At 37.8% G+C, this 17,920-nt stretch overlaps 3 protein-coding genes and 1 pseudogene across 7 annotated transcripts; 2 read left to right on the forward strand and 2 right to left on the reverse strand.

Moving 5' to 3' along the window:
• Positions 1-197: 197 nt before the first annotated feature.
• Positions 198-5,132, reverse strand: LOC103964703 (serine/arginine repetitive matrix protein 1). Of its 4 annotated transcripts, XM_048564787.1 has the most exons (13): positions 4,931-5,131; positions 4,741-4,830; positions 4,460-4,582; positions 4,018-4,185; positions 3,845-3,928; positions 3,575-3,711; positions 3,225-3,269; positions 2,073-2,873; positions 1,631-1,810; positions 1,399-1,533; positions 1,115-1,216; positions 356-1,024; positions 198-229 (listed from the first exon to the last, which is right to left on the reverse strand). In XM_048564787.1, exons 1-12 carry the CDS (start codon positions 4,949-4,951, stop codon positions 382-384), a joined length of 2,529 nt encoding a protein of 842 aa, XP_048420744.1. In that variant the 5' UTR covers positions 4,952-5,131; the 3' UTR covers positions 198-229; positions 356-381. The 4 variants fall into 4 exon arrangements, with proteins under 4 accessions (XP_048420744.1, XP_048420745.1, XP_009375945.2 ...); XM_048564788.1 differs by having other exon boundaries at positions 198-1,024; positions 1,399-1,527; positions 4,931-5,132; XM_009377670.3 differs by having other exon boundaries at positions 198-1,024; positions 1,399-1,530.
• A 2,785-nt stretch (positions 5,133-7,917) lies between these two features.
• On the forward strand, positions 7,918-13,360 carry LOC103964701 (transcription initiation factor IIA large subunit). Of its 2 annotated transcripts, XR_007251018.1 has the most exons (12): positions 7,918-8,284; positions 8,538-8,705; positions 8,805-8,978; positions 9,247-9,298; positions 9,373-9,431; positions 9,664-9,789; positions 11,398-11,532; positions 12,372-12,435; positions 12,554-12,714; positions 12,818-12,901; positions 12,990-13,090; positions 13,210-13,360. XR_007251018.1 is itself a non-coding variant. In XM_009377667.2 (11 exons), the coding sequence occupies exons 1-11, from the start codon at positions 8,168-8,170 to the stop codon at positions 13,011-13,013; spliced, it is 1,164 nt and encodes a 387-aa protein (XP_009375942.1). In that variant the 5' UTR covers positions 7,918-8,167; the 3' UTR covers positions 13,014-13,360. The 2 variants fall into 2 exon arrangements, 1 of the variants encoding a protein (XP_009375942.1); XM_009377667.2 differs by having other exon boundaries at positions 12,990-13,360.
• On the forward strand, positions 11,747-11,928 carry LOC125468655 (annotated as a pseudogene).
• A 1,252-nt stretch (positions 13,361-14,612) lies between the features above and the next one.
• Positions 14,613-15,479, reverse strand: LOC103964726. Its single transcript, XM_009377693.3, has one exon. It carries the CDS (start codon positions 15,197-15,199, stop codon positions 14,807-14,809), a length of 393 nt encoding a protein of 130 aa, XP_009375968.1. The 5' UTR covers positions 15,200-15,479; the 3' UTR covers positions 14,613-14,806.
• Between the last annotated feature and the right edge of the window lie 2,441 nt (positions 15,480-17,920).

Genomic DNA, 17,920 nt, shown 5'->3' on the forward strand with positions numbered 1-17,920 from the left:
ACAACTAGAAAAACTAGATCTAAAACTCAATTCAAAATCAAAATCGGACAAAAACCAATGTAAAGGCAATGTAAGAGCTCCACATCCATATTATGAGGACATCCTATAGAACAACAAATCATATTCACAATTCACAAAGGACAACCATTACCAGAAAATCTAGCAGCAAGGTCTGCATAAAGTTGAACTCAAGAGAATAGCTCAGGAAATCCTCATTTATCCATTTAAGCTGCCAGCAGTAAACACAGATTACATTAAACAGTAACCAAAACATAGAAGTACTTGCATTCATACAAATTATAATCCTAACAAATCTGAAATGTTATTGCTTTGTAGGATTGAAAAGATTAAACACCATAGTGTCCAAACACAGAAACAAATTTAGTGACTAATGCCCTTTTTTGCTTTAAGTGATTCAAGAGCCTTCTTGCGTAACTCAATCTCAAGTTTCTTCTGAACATCCTCCTTCTCTTCATTGTCACTTGAATGAAGCTTCCTCCTGCCTACATGTTCACCATCTGAAGCAGAAGCATCACTGTAATTCTTCCCTTTCATCTTCTCTGCACGACGTTCTTCTTTTCTGCGACGTCGCTCCTCACGTCTTCGGCGCTTCTTCTCCTTCCTTGATCTCTTTTCCTCTTTCCTTCTCCTTTTAGCATTCTTCCTCTCATCTATTTCAGAATCATTGCTGTAATCATCATCTGAAGTAACTTCTTGCCTCTCTGATCTCTTATTCTTTCGTTTTCCCTTTTCCGCACCTCTGCATTTTTCACTTTCCTCGGAACCAGAATCAACAATACCACTTCGATTACTATGATCAACCTTTTCAATGGATGAGTGCACAGATCCAGATTTGTGATGCCGATCACTGTCCTTGGAATTTTTTGAATGAGAACGGTTCTTTTCATCAGACTTTCTACCCTCATCGGGATTTTGCATCTCACCACGTAGAGAATCCTTATATATGGTTGGAGCCTGTTGTTGATCAGGACTTTCAGGAACCACCCTCCCAGAAGATTTGCCACTGTCAGGAGTGTAACAATGTCAGACCTACAAACTAAGTGCATCCAAGTAATCATGAATGCATGATAAAATGTGTCACAGGCATATTTACCTCTTCATCTCCTGCTCCTTGTTTCTGAAGTCCTTGTTATCCAGACGGTTTCGAGAGTACTCTTCCTTGTTACGAACCTTAGCAGGAGAGGCTATCAGCTTACTGGTACCGCACCAAAAATCCAAAATTAGTAAAGATAAATTGAAAGAATGAAAATCTTCTAACGCTATGACAATTTATTTATTTTGGACAAATAATACTTGGATAAATGATAAAAAAGAATATCAACAATATTTTGATAAATTTTCGAATTCAAATGTAACCTAGTATAGTTCATTTCTTACTCTTCACTTATGTCTGGACTGCCACGACGAAGTTGTTGGTCTCTTGGTTTCCTTGGAGGACTTGAGCTAACATCATGAGTCATTTGCACCCTTGGTTGTCTAACTGGACTCTCATCTGGGCTAGATAATCTTCTTCTAATGCAACATGAAATAGTAAGTACAAAGCTAACAAATTAATCAAAGACTAACGTCGTAAGATCATATGAATCAATCATGCAGCCAAGATGAATACCTCCTTTCTTCACTATCACTTCTTACGCCTGGTGGAGATTCTGAGAGTAAACGAGACCTCACTGGTGATGGCGACAAATCTGGTGCTATTTTACACGAATCATTCCCATTCTTTGATTCCCTCTGCAATGACCCATACGAGGTAGACCCGTGTGGCACAGGAGAAATTTTTTCACGGGACCTGTAACATTGTTATTCATAAGATTGGTATTTTTCTCATCATGCCTTATAAAGAATTATCTAAATAGGTAGCAAAGAACTATTGACAATATGCAACAGAAGCCCTTACAAGGAAAGCTTCTCCATAACTTAAATCTCATAAAATGACTACAACTACAGAAATTCAATAATGTGCTTAAATCTAACATTCAACGCACCAAATGAAAGCCTATGGGACAGGAAAAAAACAAACAGAATTCTCAAAAAACCTTAGTTATATAAACCTGGTTCTTTCTTGAGGAGATTGTGAGGGAGATCTCTGAAGCTTTGATGTTCTCCTGATTGGCGAAGGGGAACCATGCTGAATAGGAGATGAACTTCGATCATGCGGAGACGGAGACCTATGCAGAGGAGTTGGTGACCTCCTGCTACGAACTGGTGACCTATGTTGCAAGGGAGACACATACCTGTTCCGTGTATTCAATGGGGATCTTCGATACGCCCGTCGTACAGGTGAGGGTGATCTGCGACGCACAGGTGAGCGAGATCTGCGACGTCGCAAAGGAGAGGGCGACCTGCGACGTCGCAAAGGAGAGGGCGACCTGCGACGCCGCACAGGTGAGGGCGATCTGGGACGTCGCACAGGCGAGGGTGATCTGGGACGTCGAATAGGCGAGGGTGATCTGCGGCGCCGGACTGGTGAAGGTGATCTGCGGCGCCGGACTGGTGAAGGTGATCTGTGGCGCCGGACTGGCGAAGGTGATCTGCGGCGCCGGACTGGCGATGGTGATCTGCGGCGCCGGACTGGGGATGGTGATCTGCGGCGCCTGACAGGTGAGGGTCTACGCCAATATGGAGAACGTACTCTACGCCGATACGGAGAGGGTGATCTTTGTTGGGAATTTGATCTAGATCTTTGCCTGGAATAACGTGATCTTCCTCTTGGGGAGGTTGATCCCTCTGGCGAATGCCTCCGAACAGTTGTAATAGGCCGTCTTGGTGAAGAGCGATCACTCCTATCAGAAGAAATGGATCGTCTCAACGCTTTTGGTGACTTGGAAATACTTCTTGATCGGTGTCTTTCACTAAACAATTATAAATATAGTGAGATTCGAAAAAATCAGGAAATCTAAAATCGAATTATCAATGATACATGAGAAACTCTTAATAAAGGCAATATCTCAAAAAATGTTAACTCCAGTTAACAAATGAAACTCAAAACAGTAAAACCTTCAAGCAAGAGAATAAATCACAAGTTTATTCTTTTCAATAACAAAACATACTCGGCATAACTTTTGGCTTAGAATGCGACCTACTAATGGACCTACAAGGTGGACCCTTGTTTAATAGAACTGAAATCTAAATTTTATTCGCTCTACTGCAACCAATCAGTGTATTTAAGATTAATGACAGAAAATGATAGTCAAGATAATTACCGAGGAGACAAAGATGAATTTTCAGAATTTGGAGATCTGGAAACCCTGCAGGAGATTACACATAATCTTTAGAACGACTTTGTGGATTTTACACTGGAAAATTAACGAAAGAAAAAAAGTGATAGAACTTTCACATCAAATCATGTAGACAACCAAACCATAAGTGCCTACACTATTCCATATATTTAAAGAATAAGAAAGTAAAGCATAAGTAGACAAATGATTACTAATACTGAAAAGAAACAATTTCCATATAGAGAAAAGTTTTTATGCATGAGTGCAAAGCATAGTTAGACAACAGATGTAACAACAGAACTAGTGAATGGGTAAAACAATTCTGAATTTCTTACTTGCTCCTTGCCTTCACACCAATCCTCTTTTCAGCTCCTCTTTCATCCTCATAATGATCATTTGAATCCCTTGGCAACATATGCTTTGTGCTTGGCTCCAATGCAGCACTGTTTGCTTTCTTGTCAGCCCCTTCTTCCTACAGTAGTTTGAGGAAAAGGAATGAACCCAAATAATTGCAGAAGCTAGCTGAATGCATGAAAACACAAACGGAAGTTAAAACAAAACAACTGAGCTCTAGAGAATGGATCTCCAGCATGAAATATTATTACCATCTTCTTCAATATCTCTTGTTGATCTATCCTCTCCTTCTCTTTCTTTATCTGAATGTCACTTGCAAACTTGTCTGCCTCCTCCTGCAAGAATCCATAACACGATATCATTAAATAAAGCTGAATCATCTCAACAGACTTGGAACACAATGTGAAACTGAAAATATAATAACCTTCTTTTTCCGTGCTTCTTCTTGTTTGGCATCTAAAAACTGTTGAGGAACACCACTAGCATTGTTCTGTGCACTGATAAGCAGTGTCCAAAGCTCTTTCATAAACTTCACAGTGTTTTTCTCCATAAATCCAGTAAGCGAGATTTGAATTTCCTTCCCATTCACCACCTGCGAGTTGTAGAAAACAGATGCAGTTCAAACAACATTACTCTTAACCACAAACGCACAAAACCGGGGCTCTCATACCAACAAATCTTAACAATAAATTATTAAAATTACCACAAGCTGAAACCTGGGTGAAGGGAAATGACAGGAATATATATAGTTCACCTTCATTATTAACTAGACATACTTGTGCACTCGAACGAAAAGCGATAAACAGTACCTATCAGCTAGTCTCACCCCCTGGACAAAGCACTAAACATATAAAGCATTAAATTACCTTTCCTTCCAAAAGACCATAGATAAAGTTGATAAGAACTTCATCTTCGAATCCGAGAAGCTCCGTTACTCGATTAGCAATCCACGGGCGCATAACATCCATACTGACCTTCGTTATATCGACCTACAACACATCATTCATGCACAATTAACCACAACAATAGGTCACACCCGGTTTCGTCAACACTTGAGCAATACCCAATTCTTAAAATTTAACAAACTTAATATGCGAATTGAAATTTCGATTAAACTCGAACAAAAAATTAGGGGAAAGAGACGAACCAAATGTTCCAATTCAGGTGCAAATTTCTGAGATTTCATCAGCTTCGCTTGCTTATTGGAAAACCTAGTGTCCTGATCAGCGGACGTACCCTGAACAGACACAATCCAAATTAATCGGTCAGTAAAATTGGGGTTTCTGAATTAGAAGATCTGGGGTTAGGTAATTGAGATGAAATCCGATACAACTTACCCTGAAAAACCCGCCAGACATTTTTTAGGGTTTGCGAAGAAAGCTGAAAGATTTCGGCGGTTGAGGAGGGAGAAAGGGAGGGAGAGAGAGAGAGATGGAAGCAGAGCGAGGGGTGTGTAGTTTGAGCTTTACGCGAGGTGTGTGTGTGAGCAGTAGGAGAACTCTTTCTCAAGGTGGGTAGGAGAGATTAGCCGCCAAATGCCCTAATTCATAAAGAATATGTCATTACAATTACAATATCTATTCTTATTCGAGTGTATTTTTGCTCATCATCATTTAGTGTGATGTATGCTCATCATTTTATTTATCATTGTTAGATGAGGTTGAATTTTGAGATTTGTGGTTATCATACACGAATCTCGAAATTCAAACTAATCTAACGGTGATAAATAGGATGTAATCATACACCACTTATTCACATTCATTTTTATTTTTCACATACATTTAATTTTCAATCTTCGAATTAAATAAATTAAAAATGACCAATCGAGAAAAATTAACAAAAGTGTATGAAAAGCAACCAGAGATGCGTTCGTCGAGCACACTTTTGTTAATTCTTGTCTTCTTCAATTTATTCAATTTCACAGTCGAAAATTAAAAAATCATATAAGAGATAAACATAGGTAACATTACCTTTTTAAACAAAAGCCTCAACATTGTCCCACTCTTCAATCTCGTCTCACGAACATTGGAGGGTAGCTATCACAATAATTGTCTTCAATACACAATACCTTGAGTCCAAGGGAATTGCTTCTCGTTTTTTGATTTACTGTATAAATTCCCTGTAAAAATAACAGCCAACGTCCCTCCCTTATCTCTAATAAATCTGATAAGAAAATATAACTTCAACCAAAAATGTTTTACTTACAATGTTGCAGTTGCTGACTGCGTTTGATAAGTATTCGTCACATATTAAAGGGAATTGTTTCAGCATGTGTTTGATTGTAGCCTTATAGGTTTACTCGACGGGCATGAGGTACCAAGCTCACTATAGATTGTTTCATGGTACCTCGTGCATTGGAGGATACCTTCTTCTTTTGTGTGCTCGGTGAAGTTATCCAGACAATAAGGCTTCGTTTAGTGGGTTGAATGAGATAAGTTGTTTATTATGTTAAAATAATGTGTCACTGTTTACCGATGCAACAATATGTAGTGCTAAATATGGATGGCTGCTTCACTCAAAGAAAGTAGAGGTTGAATTATTGTGTTCTTTTACAATCCATTCCAAATTGAAATTATCCAAGTATATATCTGCCCCCTTAGAGTTGAGCAGCGAATTCTCTGACAACTTTAGCGACGTTCTTTGCTCGTCGCGGTGAATTTTCCATTTTGTCGTCCTTGGGCTTAAAGGTTGTGATATGGGAATTGTAATGAGGTGCAACATGGGAAACGATGCATGGCCAATTGCTTGCCCAGCCCATCGGCCGCCTTGTAATGTTTGGCAACTCGTTTATCTTGGTCGGCTCTTGTATCACACTTTTGAAGGAGTAAGATTCTCTTATCTTCTAATCTCTTTTTCTTTTCATCTCCTCTTATTTAAACTATTGCGATTACGTCACGTCTACATCTTGTTTTGAATTTTTAATATAAAGAATAAGGCAAAAGGAAGAGTGTGAGAGGAGGAGACGAAAGAGGATGGTAATAGGAGAGGAGAGAATCTTACTCCACTTTTGGAATCCTAAAGATGTTTTATGACCAAGGATTGGGTGCCTTCAAAACAAATTCTATAGAACAATCTTGTGATATATTTTGGAGGGCAAATGAACAAACCTTAGTACTACAATCTTGTGATTTTTTTTTTTTTTACTCATAAATAAGTGGTTTAAAAAAAAAAAAAAAAAAAAAAAGAGAACGAAAATTTCATTCATTGATAAAATGACATTATAAAAACATATTATGAATAACTCGACTCCAAAAATATCCTTGCAATTTAGGTCTAAACTTGCAAAACAATGAGTAGACTTTAAGTACTTGTTTGAACTCATCGAGAACCACAAGATATACAGATTGATATAAGGACATGTGAGAACAAACTCACAAAACCATTAAATTTCATGTTACACGAAGATCATCTGAGAACAAAATCTGACATCATAAATTGGGACAAGGAATACGATGCCTATGGATCGACCGCATCACCTACTCATCGCAACAATCCCAGAACATTGAGTGAAGTAGACCCAACAAATCAAACAGCTCCACCCTTAACACATAGATCCAAAAGAGGTAGCACACCAAAAAGAATATTAAAATCAAGCAACTCTCCTACAGAGAGCAATCAAACTAGCACACTTTCCTAAAGAGAGAAAACAAACCAAATTCCAATACAATTCTTGAAAATTATTAAATAGGAAAAAAAAAAAAAAGATAAAATCATGTGACCGCTCCACATCCTCACGACATCCAAAAATCATATCAGGGCATCTACTAATCCCAAATTGTCATTATGGCTGAACTTGATCCCGAGGCAATTCGAGATGTTTCATGGCTTTAGCTTCCCAACATCGAAGGTGATAACTGGATCAAAAACTATGTGTTATCTATGTGCGTGGGCCAAAAGGCGAACTATCACGGCAACTACAGCGTTTCAAGGCTACAATTCAACACCAAATAAAATAAAAAGAAAGTGAGAGGGAAGAGACCAATAATGATTTTAAGAAGATTGCCACCGTCGAAGCTAAAAACAAGAGCTGGCGACATAAAATTTTCCATTGGTTTAAATTCAACTCCCCTAAATAGAAAGTTTATAGAAATTATAATGGTTGATTCATTATGTAATTTAACTTATCTTTTAACTAGTGTAAATGATATCGTTGTATCAAATAATTTTACATAATAAAAATCAAAACAGAGAAAAAATTATCTGCACATAGCCTATGGAGAATAAGCTTTATGGTTAGTCTGTCACGTGCAGATTTCGCCACGTGGACCGACTCATGTAATCGGATGCAAACCTATTTATATTCCACTCTTTAATCTTCATTTCTCGTCCGCTCCCTCTCTCTCTTCCTTTCTCTCCTCGCTGTCGACCTCTATTCTCCGCTGTTGTCTCTCTCTCTCTTCTCTCTCACACTCACACACCCCAAATCCAAACCCTAATTACATGTTAGGTCTTCAAACTTGTATCGATTATCTGCGCTGAAAGTTTCTGTGCCCCAATTCTCCCGGGAAAGCTTCGATTCGATTTTGCTTTTTGCTTGACGAGAATCGGAGGTAGGCGGAGCTGAGATTTCAAAAATGGCGGCATCTACGAGCAGTGTCTACGTCAATGTTATTGAGGATGTCATCAACAAGGTCCGCGAGGAGTTCATGAACAACGGCCCCGGGGAAGACGTTCTGAAGGAGCTTCAAGGAGTAAATTCAATTTCCGATTTCAATCTTCATGGTTTTGTTTTCGTTTTCGATTGTTTGAATTCTGCATGTTAATTGAAGATTAGGTTTTATTTATTTATTTTGTTGATAGATTTAGGGTTTTCTGGCGGAGTGGTTCTAGAGTTCGATCTGATCCATTTCTAGGGTTTTGAATTATGCGAGGATTAATTGTTTTGTTGGGACGCCATTAAAGAGCTACGGTATAGCTAATTTTTGAATTTGGGGTAAATTTCAGACATGGGAAGCGAAAACTATGCAGGCTGGTGTAGTAAATAATCCTATAGAGAGGTCGGCAGCAAAGGGAACACCTGGCAGTGGTGTTACTCCAGTTCACGATCTCAATGTACCGTATGAAGGGACTGAGGAGTACGAAACTCCCACTGCTGAGATACTCTTTCCTCCAGTGAGTTTTTGCTGTGTTTTCTTTTTCTATGTTTGTAATCAAAATCTTCGCTTAAAGAAGTTACATTACATTGTTGATGTGGGTTCATTGGAATATTAGACGCCGTTGCAAACCCCAATTCCTGCAACCCCAATTCAAACGCCTCTACCTGGAACTGGGGACAACTTGTATAACATCCCTACTGGAGGTAGTGACTATTCTGCAAACGAGTCTGGTAGCAGCAATGGTGGTGTCAATGCAGAGACGAAAGGTGGAAGACCTAGCCCCTACATGGTAAACACGCATTGAAATTCTCTCACTGGTTACTAAATACTACTAACTCTCTTTTCTAATCAACAAATATGAATTATCAAAGTACCTTGAATGGTTAGTAATTATTTATAATAAATTGCAAAGCTAAGGATAGTGTGGTGATTATAGTACAACACTTTATGTAATTTTATGTTCATACTCTCTCTTTACACACACATATCTTGTGATAAACTTCCAGTAATACTGTATTGGTATAAGAGTACCTAAATTATCTTTGTTCTGTTTGCAGCAACCCCCTTCTACTTGGATGAACCACCGCCCCCCTCTTGATGTTAATATTGGTAAGTTGGATGGTATTGTTGGATAGAGCTTTACTCTCGAGAGTTCTGTAGTAATTCACATTTTATTGGTGTAGCTTACGTGGAAGGGCGGGATGAGGTGGATAGAGGGGCCTCTCATCAACCCCCAACACAGGTAATGCCTGCTATTATTTACAATTTCAAATTGCAGAAAATGGACTGGTTTCTGGGTATGAAGAAAAATCATGATTAAAGAGTTCTGAATTTCTTTGGTGTGTATTGCTCCCTTCAGTTTCTTCTTATGTTTTTCACTTGGTCTTTGTCAAGGAGATACAGTCTAAATTAAGATGGTGTTGTTGAATTACCACTATAGTTGGTCATTATCGTAATGTTGAAGAAAATTTCAGGACTTTCTCCAGATGAATTCTGGAAAGCGAAAGCGTGAAGATTTTCCTGCACAGTATCAAGCTGGTGGTTTTATACCCCAGCAAGATGGAGCTGGAGATGCTGCACCTGAGAAGTTTGAGATTGAGGTTTTATTTTCCTGCTTTTTTCCCTTAACTTCCTAACAATATTGGTGTGGATGGTCTGATGATCATGATGTCATACATTTTTCTTTAGCATTCATCCTTTGTATCAGTGAAATTTTTTATTTATTTGAATCTCCGGATGGGTATCTATGCTTTGTAAAATCTAAGACTAGATTACTGGCATTTGAAAATATGAAGAAAATGTGACCTGAGAATTCTTTATCCAATGAATTACAAATTATCTCAGGCTTCAACTGAACTCAAATCTTTAGGTGACTTATATATTTTGGTGGAATAACTGGCATAAACTGTTAGGGAATAACTGGCATTGCTCTGTCATATGTGATCACTCAAAACTCTCTGACTCTCTCTCTCTCTCTCTCTCTCTCTCTCTCTCTCTCTCTCTCTCTCTCTCTCTCTGATTTCATTTTGTGAAGCTGGAGTTATTCTTCTTTCTTTCTTTCTCCTTTGGCGAGTTATAGGTGTATTCGGTTGTTAGGAATAAAAGGTTTCCTGGAGCAAGTCTGCCCCTACAGGATTTATAAGATAAGGAGGGAAAATTGATTGCCTGAGACTGTTTTGTCATTTTCTATTTCTTTCATGCCAATGGTCCCTCCGGTTTTGTATTGTTTTATAAATTAATTTGCAAAATAAATTTTGTTTCTTGAGGAAAAAAAAAACTGTTTTCTCGTAAAGTATAAAACGGTTGGCTATATGAAATTTTTTTCATTTGTGCGCTCACTGGAGGAGTATAAAATTTGAAGGAAAATTATCTGGGTATTTTATGAAACGATTCGATTGGGGTTGATGGCCTTGCAAGTATAGGATGTGTTAAAAGTGGAAAAGATTTGATTGGGGTTGTGGAATTGCTCAATTTCCGGTGAATGTTAGCACAAGTAGGATGTGCTAAAAGTGGGATTTGAAAGGTAGAAAAATCATGAATGATTCTAATGGAAATGTGCTCAAAGAAGGACAAAAGGTGTATTTTCTTCCCTTTGGAAAGCCATCTTCTCATTTATATTAGATATTTGTTTCTCTTTGGGCTAGTTTTGTAGGTTTTGTCACAGTACCTGGTGTTCAACTTAGTACTTGGACTCAAATGGTCTCTTATATGATGATCACTGTTATTGCAATTTTCTTTTGCAAGTGATTTCTTCTTTATGGTCTAATAGTTTTTCGTGTCATGGGAATATAGTTTATATATGTAGCTGTAAAATATGGGTGGGATCACTGTTATTTATCTTTCTCTTTCCGACCAATTAAATAAAATGAGAAATTACATTTGCAACTTAGCTAGCAATAAGGCTGCAAATATTCCAGGCAGGCCCGCAAGTTTTCAATCTTGGCACTTTATTTAGATAAAACTATCTTCTGCACTGCACAGTGGTATGGGACCAGTCGTATCTTTAGGCATTTAAGGAACTTAGTACTTTTTTACATATATTATGTATTTGTTGGAGTAATACACTGTTGCTACTATTAGTAGTTCTTTCTTTATCTTTATGAATTCAAGTTATCCAGAGCATGGAAAAACACTTATAAACCAGCAAGTTTTGCGTTTAGTCTTTTTGTTATGTGTTCTTTAATCGTTTAATGATGATAAACTTTCAGGTCAGTGGAGGGAGCACTTCTATTGCCAGTCGTGCATGGAGTGAGATGTTAACTCGTGTACGAAGTTCAACTCCCAAGATTCCTCAACTTGATGGGCCAATTCCTGATCCTTATGATGAGCTTTCTACTCCCAATGTAAGGACTGTTCTGAAATTTTTTACACGTATCACGAATTATTTGCTTATATATTGTATTGCCTTCTATAATATATAATCTTAGAGTTACACGTACAAGTGGCCGCCATTGATCTGCATTCTGCTGCTTTGTTGGTTTACGGAGGTTGATTTTCCCTCCTTTTGGCAAACAAGAGTGTGTTAATGTAGGAATCGGCATCAAATTTGTATTCCTTTTATTTTTCTCTACCTTTTTGGCTAAGATCAAGTGTAGTATATGTCCTTATCAGTTTAATATTTGATAAGTGGTCCACATGGTATTAAATTCATTTATTCTAGGGCCCACCAGGGTGACTTCCATTGGGGATTCCAAGTGTCGCCCATGCAGTGCACTATTGCCTGGAGGACCCTAACTTGAATTATTGAGTGGGAAGAAGTCTGGGACTTATTTATATATATAAGTATTCAACTTGTAGTTTACACCCCTAAATGAGTCAACTGTGATATCAATGGTCAAGGAAAAATGGTGCAGGTCTTTGGATAGAGTACTAGGATCCTGGATTTTGTTTTCTCTTGTTTGGATTACGTCGAGGGTTTTACTTGGTGGTTCATATTTTGGTTCTGGACTCTAGCCAGTCTCTCGCCGGGTATTAGTAGCCAGTATCACTTTAACCCTTGACTTAATGTCTAAAGTCTCTGAAGTATAAATTTTGGATGTATGTCATTTCTTTATCCTAAAAGTTGTGTTTCGTTATTTTCACTGTCCCTCTTTCTGCTCTGCTCTGCTCTGCATCTGTTCTTAATATTTGATAATTTTCTTTTACTTACTGACTGTTGCCTCTTCCTCCCCGTGCCCTACAGATATACAATTATCAAGGAACTTTCAATGAAGACTACAATGTTGCCAGCACACCTGCTCCCCATGGTAATCTAGTGATAAATTTGTGAACATTGTGGTTACCGTAGGAGTGGATAAGTTTAGTGTCGTGAATCCATCTCTGTGATGTTGAGGCCTCCTTCTCTCATCATTTTTTAACCTCCAGATATACCAGTGAGCACTCCAGCTCCGGTTGTTCAAAATGATGTGGGAGATGATGATGATGATGAGCCCCCTTTGAATGAAAATGATGATGATGAGTTGGATGATGTGGACCAAGGAGATGAACTTAACACAGCACATTTGGTTTTGGCCCAGTTTGATAAGGTGTCTCTCTCACTGCAGTAGTATGGCTAGGCTCGATATAGGTTTTCAATTTTCTTTCTGAAATATGAGTAACAATTGTCTTCTTGTGTATTTGGTTGGGAAGGTAACGCGCACCAAGAGCAAGTGGAAGTGCACATTGAAGGACGGCATTATGCACATAAACAACAAGGATGTTCTCTTCAATAAGGTAAAGTGTGCTTTAAAGGCTTGATATTCTCCATTCCTTTTCTTCTTGTTATCCTCTTGACCTTTCTTTTGGAATGCTGCCTTTACAGGCGAACGGAGAATTTGACTTCTGATTTTCTTGGAGAAAGCCTATTTTGCCAATTAGCGGCAGGTTGCCCTAGCGGAGCAGAGTCCGAGATGATATCACCAGGTGTTTCCTAATTTTCTTTATGAATTGTTATTAAGAGAGAGCTTGAGGGGAAGAGAAAGACAGTGCTAGATAACTTGTTTTTAAAGATTGGGATGGACGTTGGCCTTTTGTACATACAGGAGGAGCTTTTCTGGCCTTTTAAAAATGGGATTGGCTACCAAGGCGTTTACTATTTCGTAGATGGAATGCAACTCCATTAACTCTGGATTTATTGGTCAACGATGCAATTCGATTATTGTCTTTATGAAAAACTCTTCCTAGTTACGGTAATTTTTATGTTTAGACTTACAGTTGGTGACACCGTATTTTGAATTAAGGTAGATTTGCGGTTGTGTACAGGGGAGATTTGGCAATTGAGATAATTATTATGTACCGATACCACTCCTACGTTGTGAAACCGAATAAAAATGTAGTATCGGGGTTCTAACGCGGCAAATGCTGTTTTTTGGTCTGAAATGCGACATGGTTGATTTATGTTTTGGGATCTTTGAGAGTCTAGAAATGTAGATTTCTTACAATGATTTTTTTTAGACAAGTTAACAAGAACCAAATAATGGGGCTCGTAAGTTTGTAGCTCAAGTGTTTGCCTTCGTAGTTCTGTGCTCAATCCTGCTATCTGTAGTTTTGAGTTAAAAAATTGGGACTGATTCTGGGTCAGCTGCACTCATAGGCCCTTTTTTCTTCCTTTTTTTATTTTTTTGGGAGTTTTAACGAAATGTCCGTGATACTATTCATTTTAACGAAAAATTACAGTTTTACGTTAAAAAGTCAATTCTGGTAGTATGCTTTAGTAATGATTTTTTTTTTTTTTTTTTGTTCCAACTTCCATCAAACAACTGAGGTTCTGAAGCAGTTCTCCATTTTTTGGGTGGTTTAGGTAGAGTAACTTTATTTATTTTTTAAAAGAAACATAGCTCTTTGGCACCTGCGGTTGTATTATGTTTCAAGGGTTCGCCAATTAAAGCGGAATGTTAGATAGGCTCAAAACGTCATGAGACAGGTCCATATCTGGTGTAGGCGTTGAAGCATTGGGAGGACCTTTCCCTAGTACGAGAGGACCGGACTGGAAATGACGCACATCTGTTGTACTGGTGTACCAGTTATCGAATCATTAAGCTCGTAGACAGACAAAAAGCAAGCAGAAAGGGATGGCTTGGCTGGATTGAAAACTCTACTTCCCTATTTCTTGCCTTTCACCTCCCCCAATTCACCGATAGAGAAGAAGGAGATAAGTAATGACCGGACTAGACCAAGCGGACAAAGGTTTTTATTCGTTAGCCAAGCGCGCCTATTGCAGCGCCTCTATTATATAAGCAAAGGGGACACGCCCTTGGTACACAAAAATGGAAGATAAACTGTGAAGTGGAGAAAAAGACCTCTAATTGTCGAACGCATTGCCAATGTAATAACCAACAATTCTACCACGATAACGACCTTAGGATTACATTTATTTAATACAATCATCATCTCGACGATCAGATGGTAATTGTATTAAATACATATTAAATACATGAAAGAATTGTAGCCAACTTCCGAATTTTAGAAGAAGAAAAAATTGAATAAAATCGCAAAAAACCATACAAAATCATGAAGTCAAATAAAATCAGGAACCGTGGAGAAATGCAGGTTAATATTTGAGAATGATCTGTACTCTGTTCTACACAGGCAGCAGGCAAAGCTCCTCTCAAAAAACAGGCCCTAACCAAGTCGAAATCTTTAGATGTCAGTACTGCGCTGGTTCAAGATCATGCACTGGGTTTGAAACACGGTAAACAACGTTGAGGGATCCACAAAAGGAGACAGAGCCGGGTGATGCCAGCCGCCTGCAGCCGGGTGTTGCCACCCGCCTGCAGCCGGAAAGGGCGGTGCAATACTACTTCTCACGTTCTGATCACCGCCTTTTTCTATCACCACTGCCACTGGATTTGGAGATGGAATGACTACCGGAGACAGTAATGGGATCGTCATTGAAGCATCCTCGTATAAAGTGTTGGTGGAGGCAGTGCTTGCGATTTGATCAAGCTGAAGAGACACCGGGGCACGCTGTTGTAACCTAGTTGGAGCCTTCCCTGTATCGGCTTTGGTGTTGCAAGCATTGTAAATCTCCATTGTTTCGGGTAATTCTACGAACTTTTTCAAGGTTCTTGTTCGAAATTTACGTACAAAATCAGGTCTGTCTCTCTGATGACTTGACAATTAGGGTTACTGCATGTAGAGGTTTATAAAAGGGTATGAAATTTAACCCAAAAGATATAGATAGTAATGGTGCTTAATCATGACTAATTCTCTCTTCGCCAAAACTAAGGGTTCGGTTATGGAGGTGGACGCAGGGTTGGAAAAACGGAATTTTCGTTTAACGGTCATGTGCACTGTGGCGTTGGCTTGTGCCCCAAGCTTGGTGGAGCAATTGACCAAAGAATAGGGACGATAATTGACCTATTATACAGTGTCAAATTTGTGTTGAAATTAACTTTATCTGTTTAAGAGTAATATCTACTCACACGTATACAAGAAATTATTTGATGATACTGTACCCTGAAAACTCATCCCCCATTTATAGATTATGAGCGAAGCAACACAAGATTACATCCAGATGAGGACGTGTATTTGTTGGTTACTATAAACGGCTATGACAATGCATACCTGTTGTTTGCAGTCAAATTTAAATTTTCTTCCTCATAAATAAAAATAGACTGAAAACTTTTGTGTATGTCTACACATACAAAATTATTTTAACTATTAACTGCTGTTATCAAGAGATGTGTATGTGTATGCATTTGTGTACATATTTTAAATTTTTGTGTTCAATTTTTTATTTTTATTTTTTGTCGAACACATCTAAAATAGCTGAAGATAGTAATAGTATATCTATATATAATGCTTTTCTTATGAAAAGAAAGAAGATAATAATATCCGTTAAAGAATGAAATGATGTCTGATATCAAGATAAGTAAAAAATTATTCTACTTTTGAATAATTGGCTACTTTACTGTAGCCATGTGCATTGGTTTGATGCATTAAACAAGAGCCTTTCTTTTTATTGTTCAATCATGTGAAGCTGAGTCAGATCCACTGCATAAAGTGAAGATGTCACACACTGTACAAGGCTGCTTTATGGTGACCATTTACTTCAACAACACCTGGAAGTTAGTTATTTTGTTATTTATATATATCCATTTTTTTGTGATAGAACATTTTTAATGTGACTCGTGTGGTGAAGGAGTTGTTAATTAAACATTTGCGGTGAACAATGTCCGCAATTACGATCCAAGTTGAAAATTTTCGTTATCTCTCCGTTAAATAAAGGGAGAGAAATTGGGATTCGATGGAAACTAAGAAGCTTGAAGCTCAAATTGACGACGTCCCTAGCTAGCTACTTTGAATTCCTTTTACTGTAACCATTGCCTAGTTTAGATCTCTTGATAACAGCAGCATGCACATACAAAATTACCATGGATCATTGAGGAGGGCTAGATAAGCACATCCCAAAACCTACCTTCAAAACTTCTTCAATATTTACTCATCTTGCAGAACCCATTAGAATTATGTTTAAGGTGATTAATCATGCAAACACTGGCTCGACCTGGAGCATATAAACAAATCTATTCGATTCAAAAGCTCCTTAGTTGTGATTGATTATATCAGGCCGACGAACCCCATATATCCTCATGTTCTAGGCTTCGCATTAAATCAATTGTTTAAATGACAATTTAAACCTCTTTAGGACTAGCGGAAATTTTTGATATGGACTGTAATTGTCGATGGAATTCACTATAAGTGTTTAATTAACAACTTTTTTACTACAAGAGTCGCATTAAAAATGCTTTATCACCACATAAAAAAATGGCTATATATATGTGTGTGTGTATGAAAAGAATGGTACATTCCTCTACAAAGTTAATAATCATAGTACACCATTGGCATTTTTATTGAAAAGTAATATTGAAGTAAAAAGTGAGACGGAATGAGAATCATGATATTGGCATGTAAAGTGTGAAGAAAAAGGAGAACGTGGATTTGTTCTCTGTTTTTTTACTTTTAAGCTTTTTAGTCCTTGATGCTTTCTTGAAGTGCTTAGTATCCACATAATTTGTGAAATACTCAGAACAATTACTTTTAAAAACTTGCCGCGGTAGGGTAGATGACGCTTTATCACAATGATTGAAAATAATATTGTCAATTTATCTTGATGCGAGTTCGATCTTCACTGATTTCCTTCCTCCTTCACATTTAACTATCTAACATACTAACATTGTCGTTTGTTGAAAAACAAACTTGCATGTAGCAATTTGTTGTGTATCATTATCAATTGGTTCAAATTCGCTATCAACTAAAGTTAAACTTAAGACGTCTCACTTACAATTAAAGTAAAGAGAAATATCATTAAATCTTAGTAGTAAATGACATCATTACCATATTGTTTCATACACAGGTTTATTGAAGAGAAACAAAGATAAAAGAAAGAAATGGTTTTTTTTAAAAAGGTTAATAGATAAAAGGTTAACATTACATTAACATTGTCAAGAAACAACAAGATTAAGAGACACCACGAGCAAAAGCCCCATATAACCCACATAGTTTCACAGTATTTGGAGAATAATTGTTTGAATTTTGTAGATTTATTTTGAAATGTTGGACCCGTTTGTGATTTGGATAAATGAGTTTAATCTTCTAAAATATGTAATTACCAGTTCGTAGTATTTTACTGGAAATTTTGTGGACCCCACTACCACGTGGCAGCAATAAGACTTGCCAGCTCCCGGACACGTATCACACTACTTCTGCTTCCCCTTGTGACATGGTGCAATCCTATTGTGTTCTGAGTTGTAA

The sequence above is a fragment of a genome, unplaced genomic scaffold (genome assembly GCF_019419815.1).
Source record: "Pyrus x bretschneideri cultivar Hongxiangsu unplaced genomic scaffold, Pyrus_bretschneideri_v1 Contig39, whole genome shotgun sequence".
Taxonomy (NCBI): domain Eukaryota; kingdom Viridiplantae; phylum Streptophyta; class Magnoliopsida; order Rosales; family Rosaceae; genus Pyrus; species Pyrus x bretschneideri.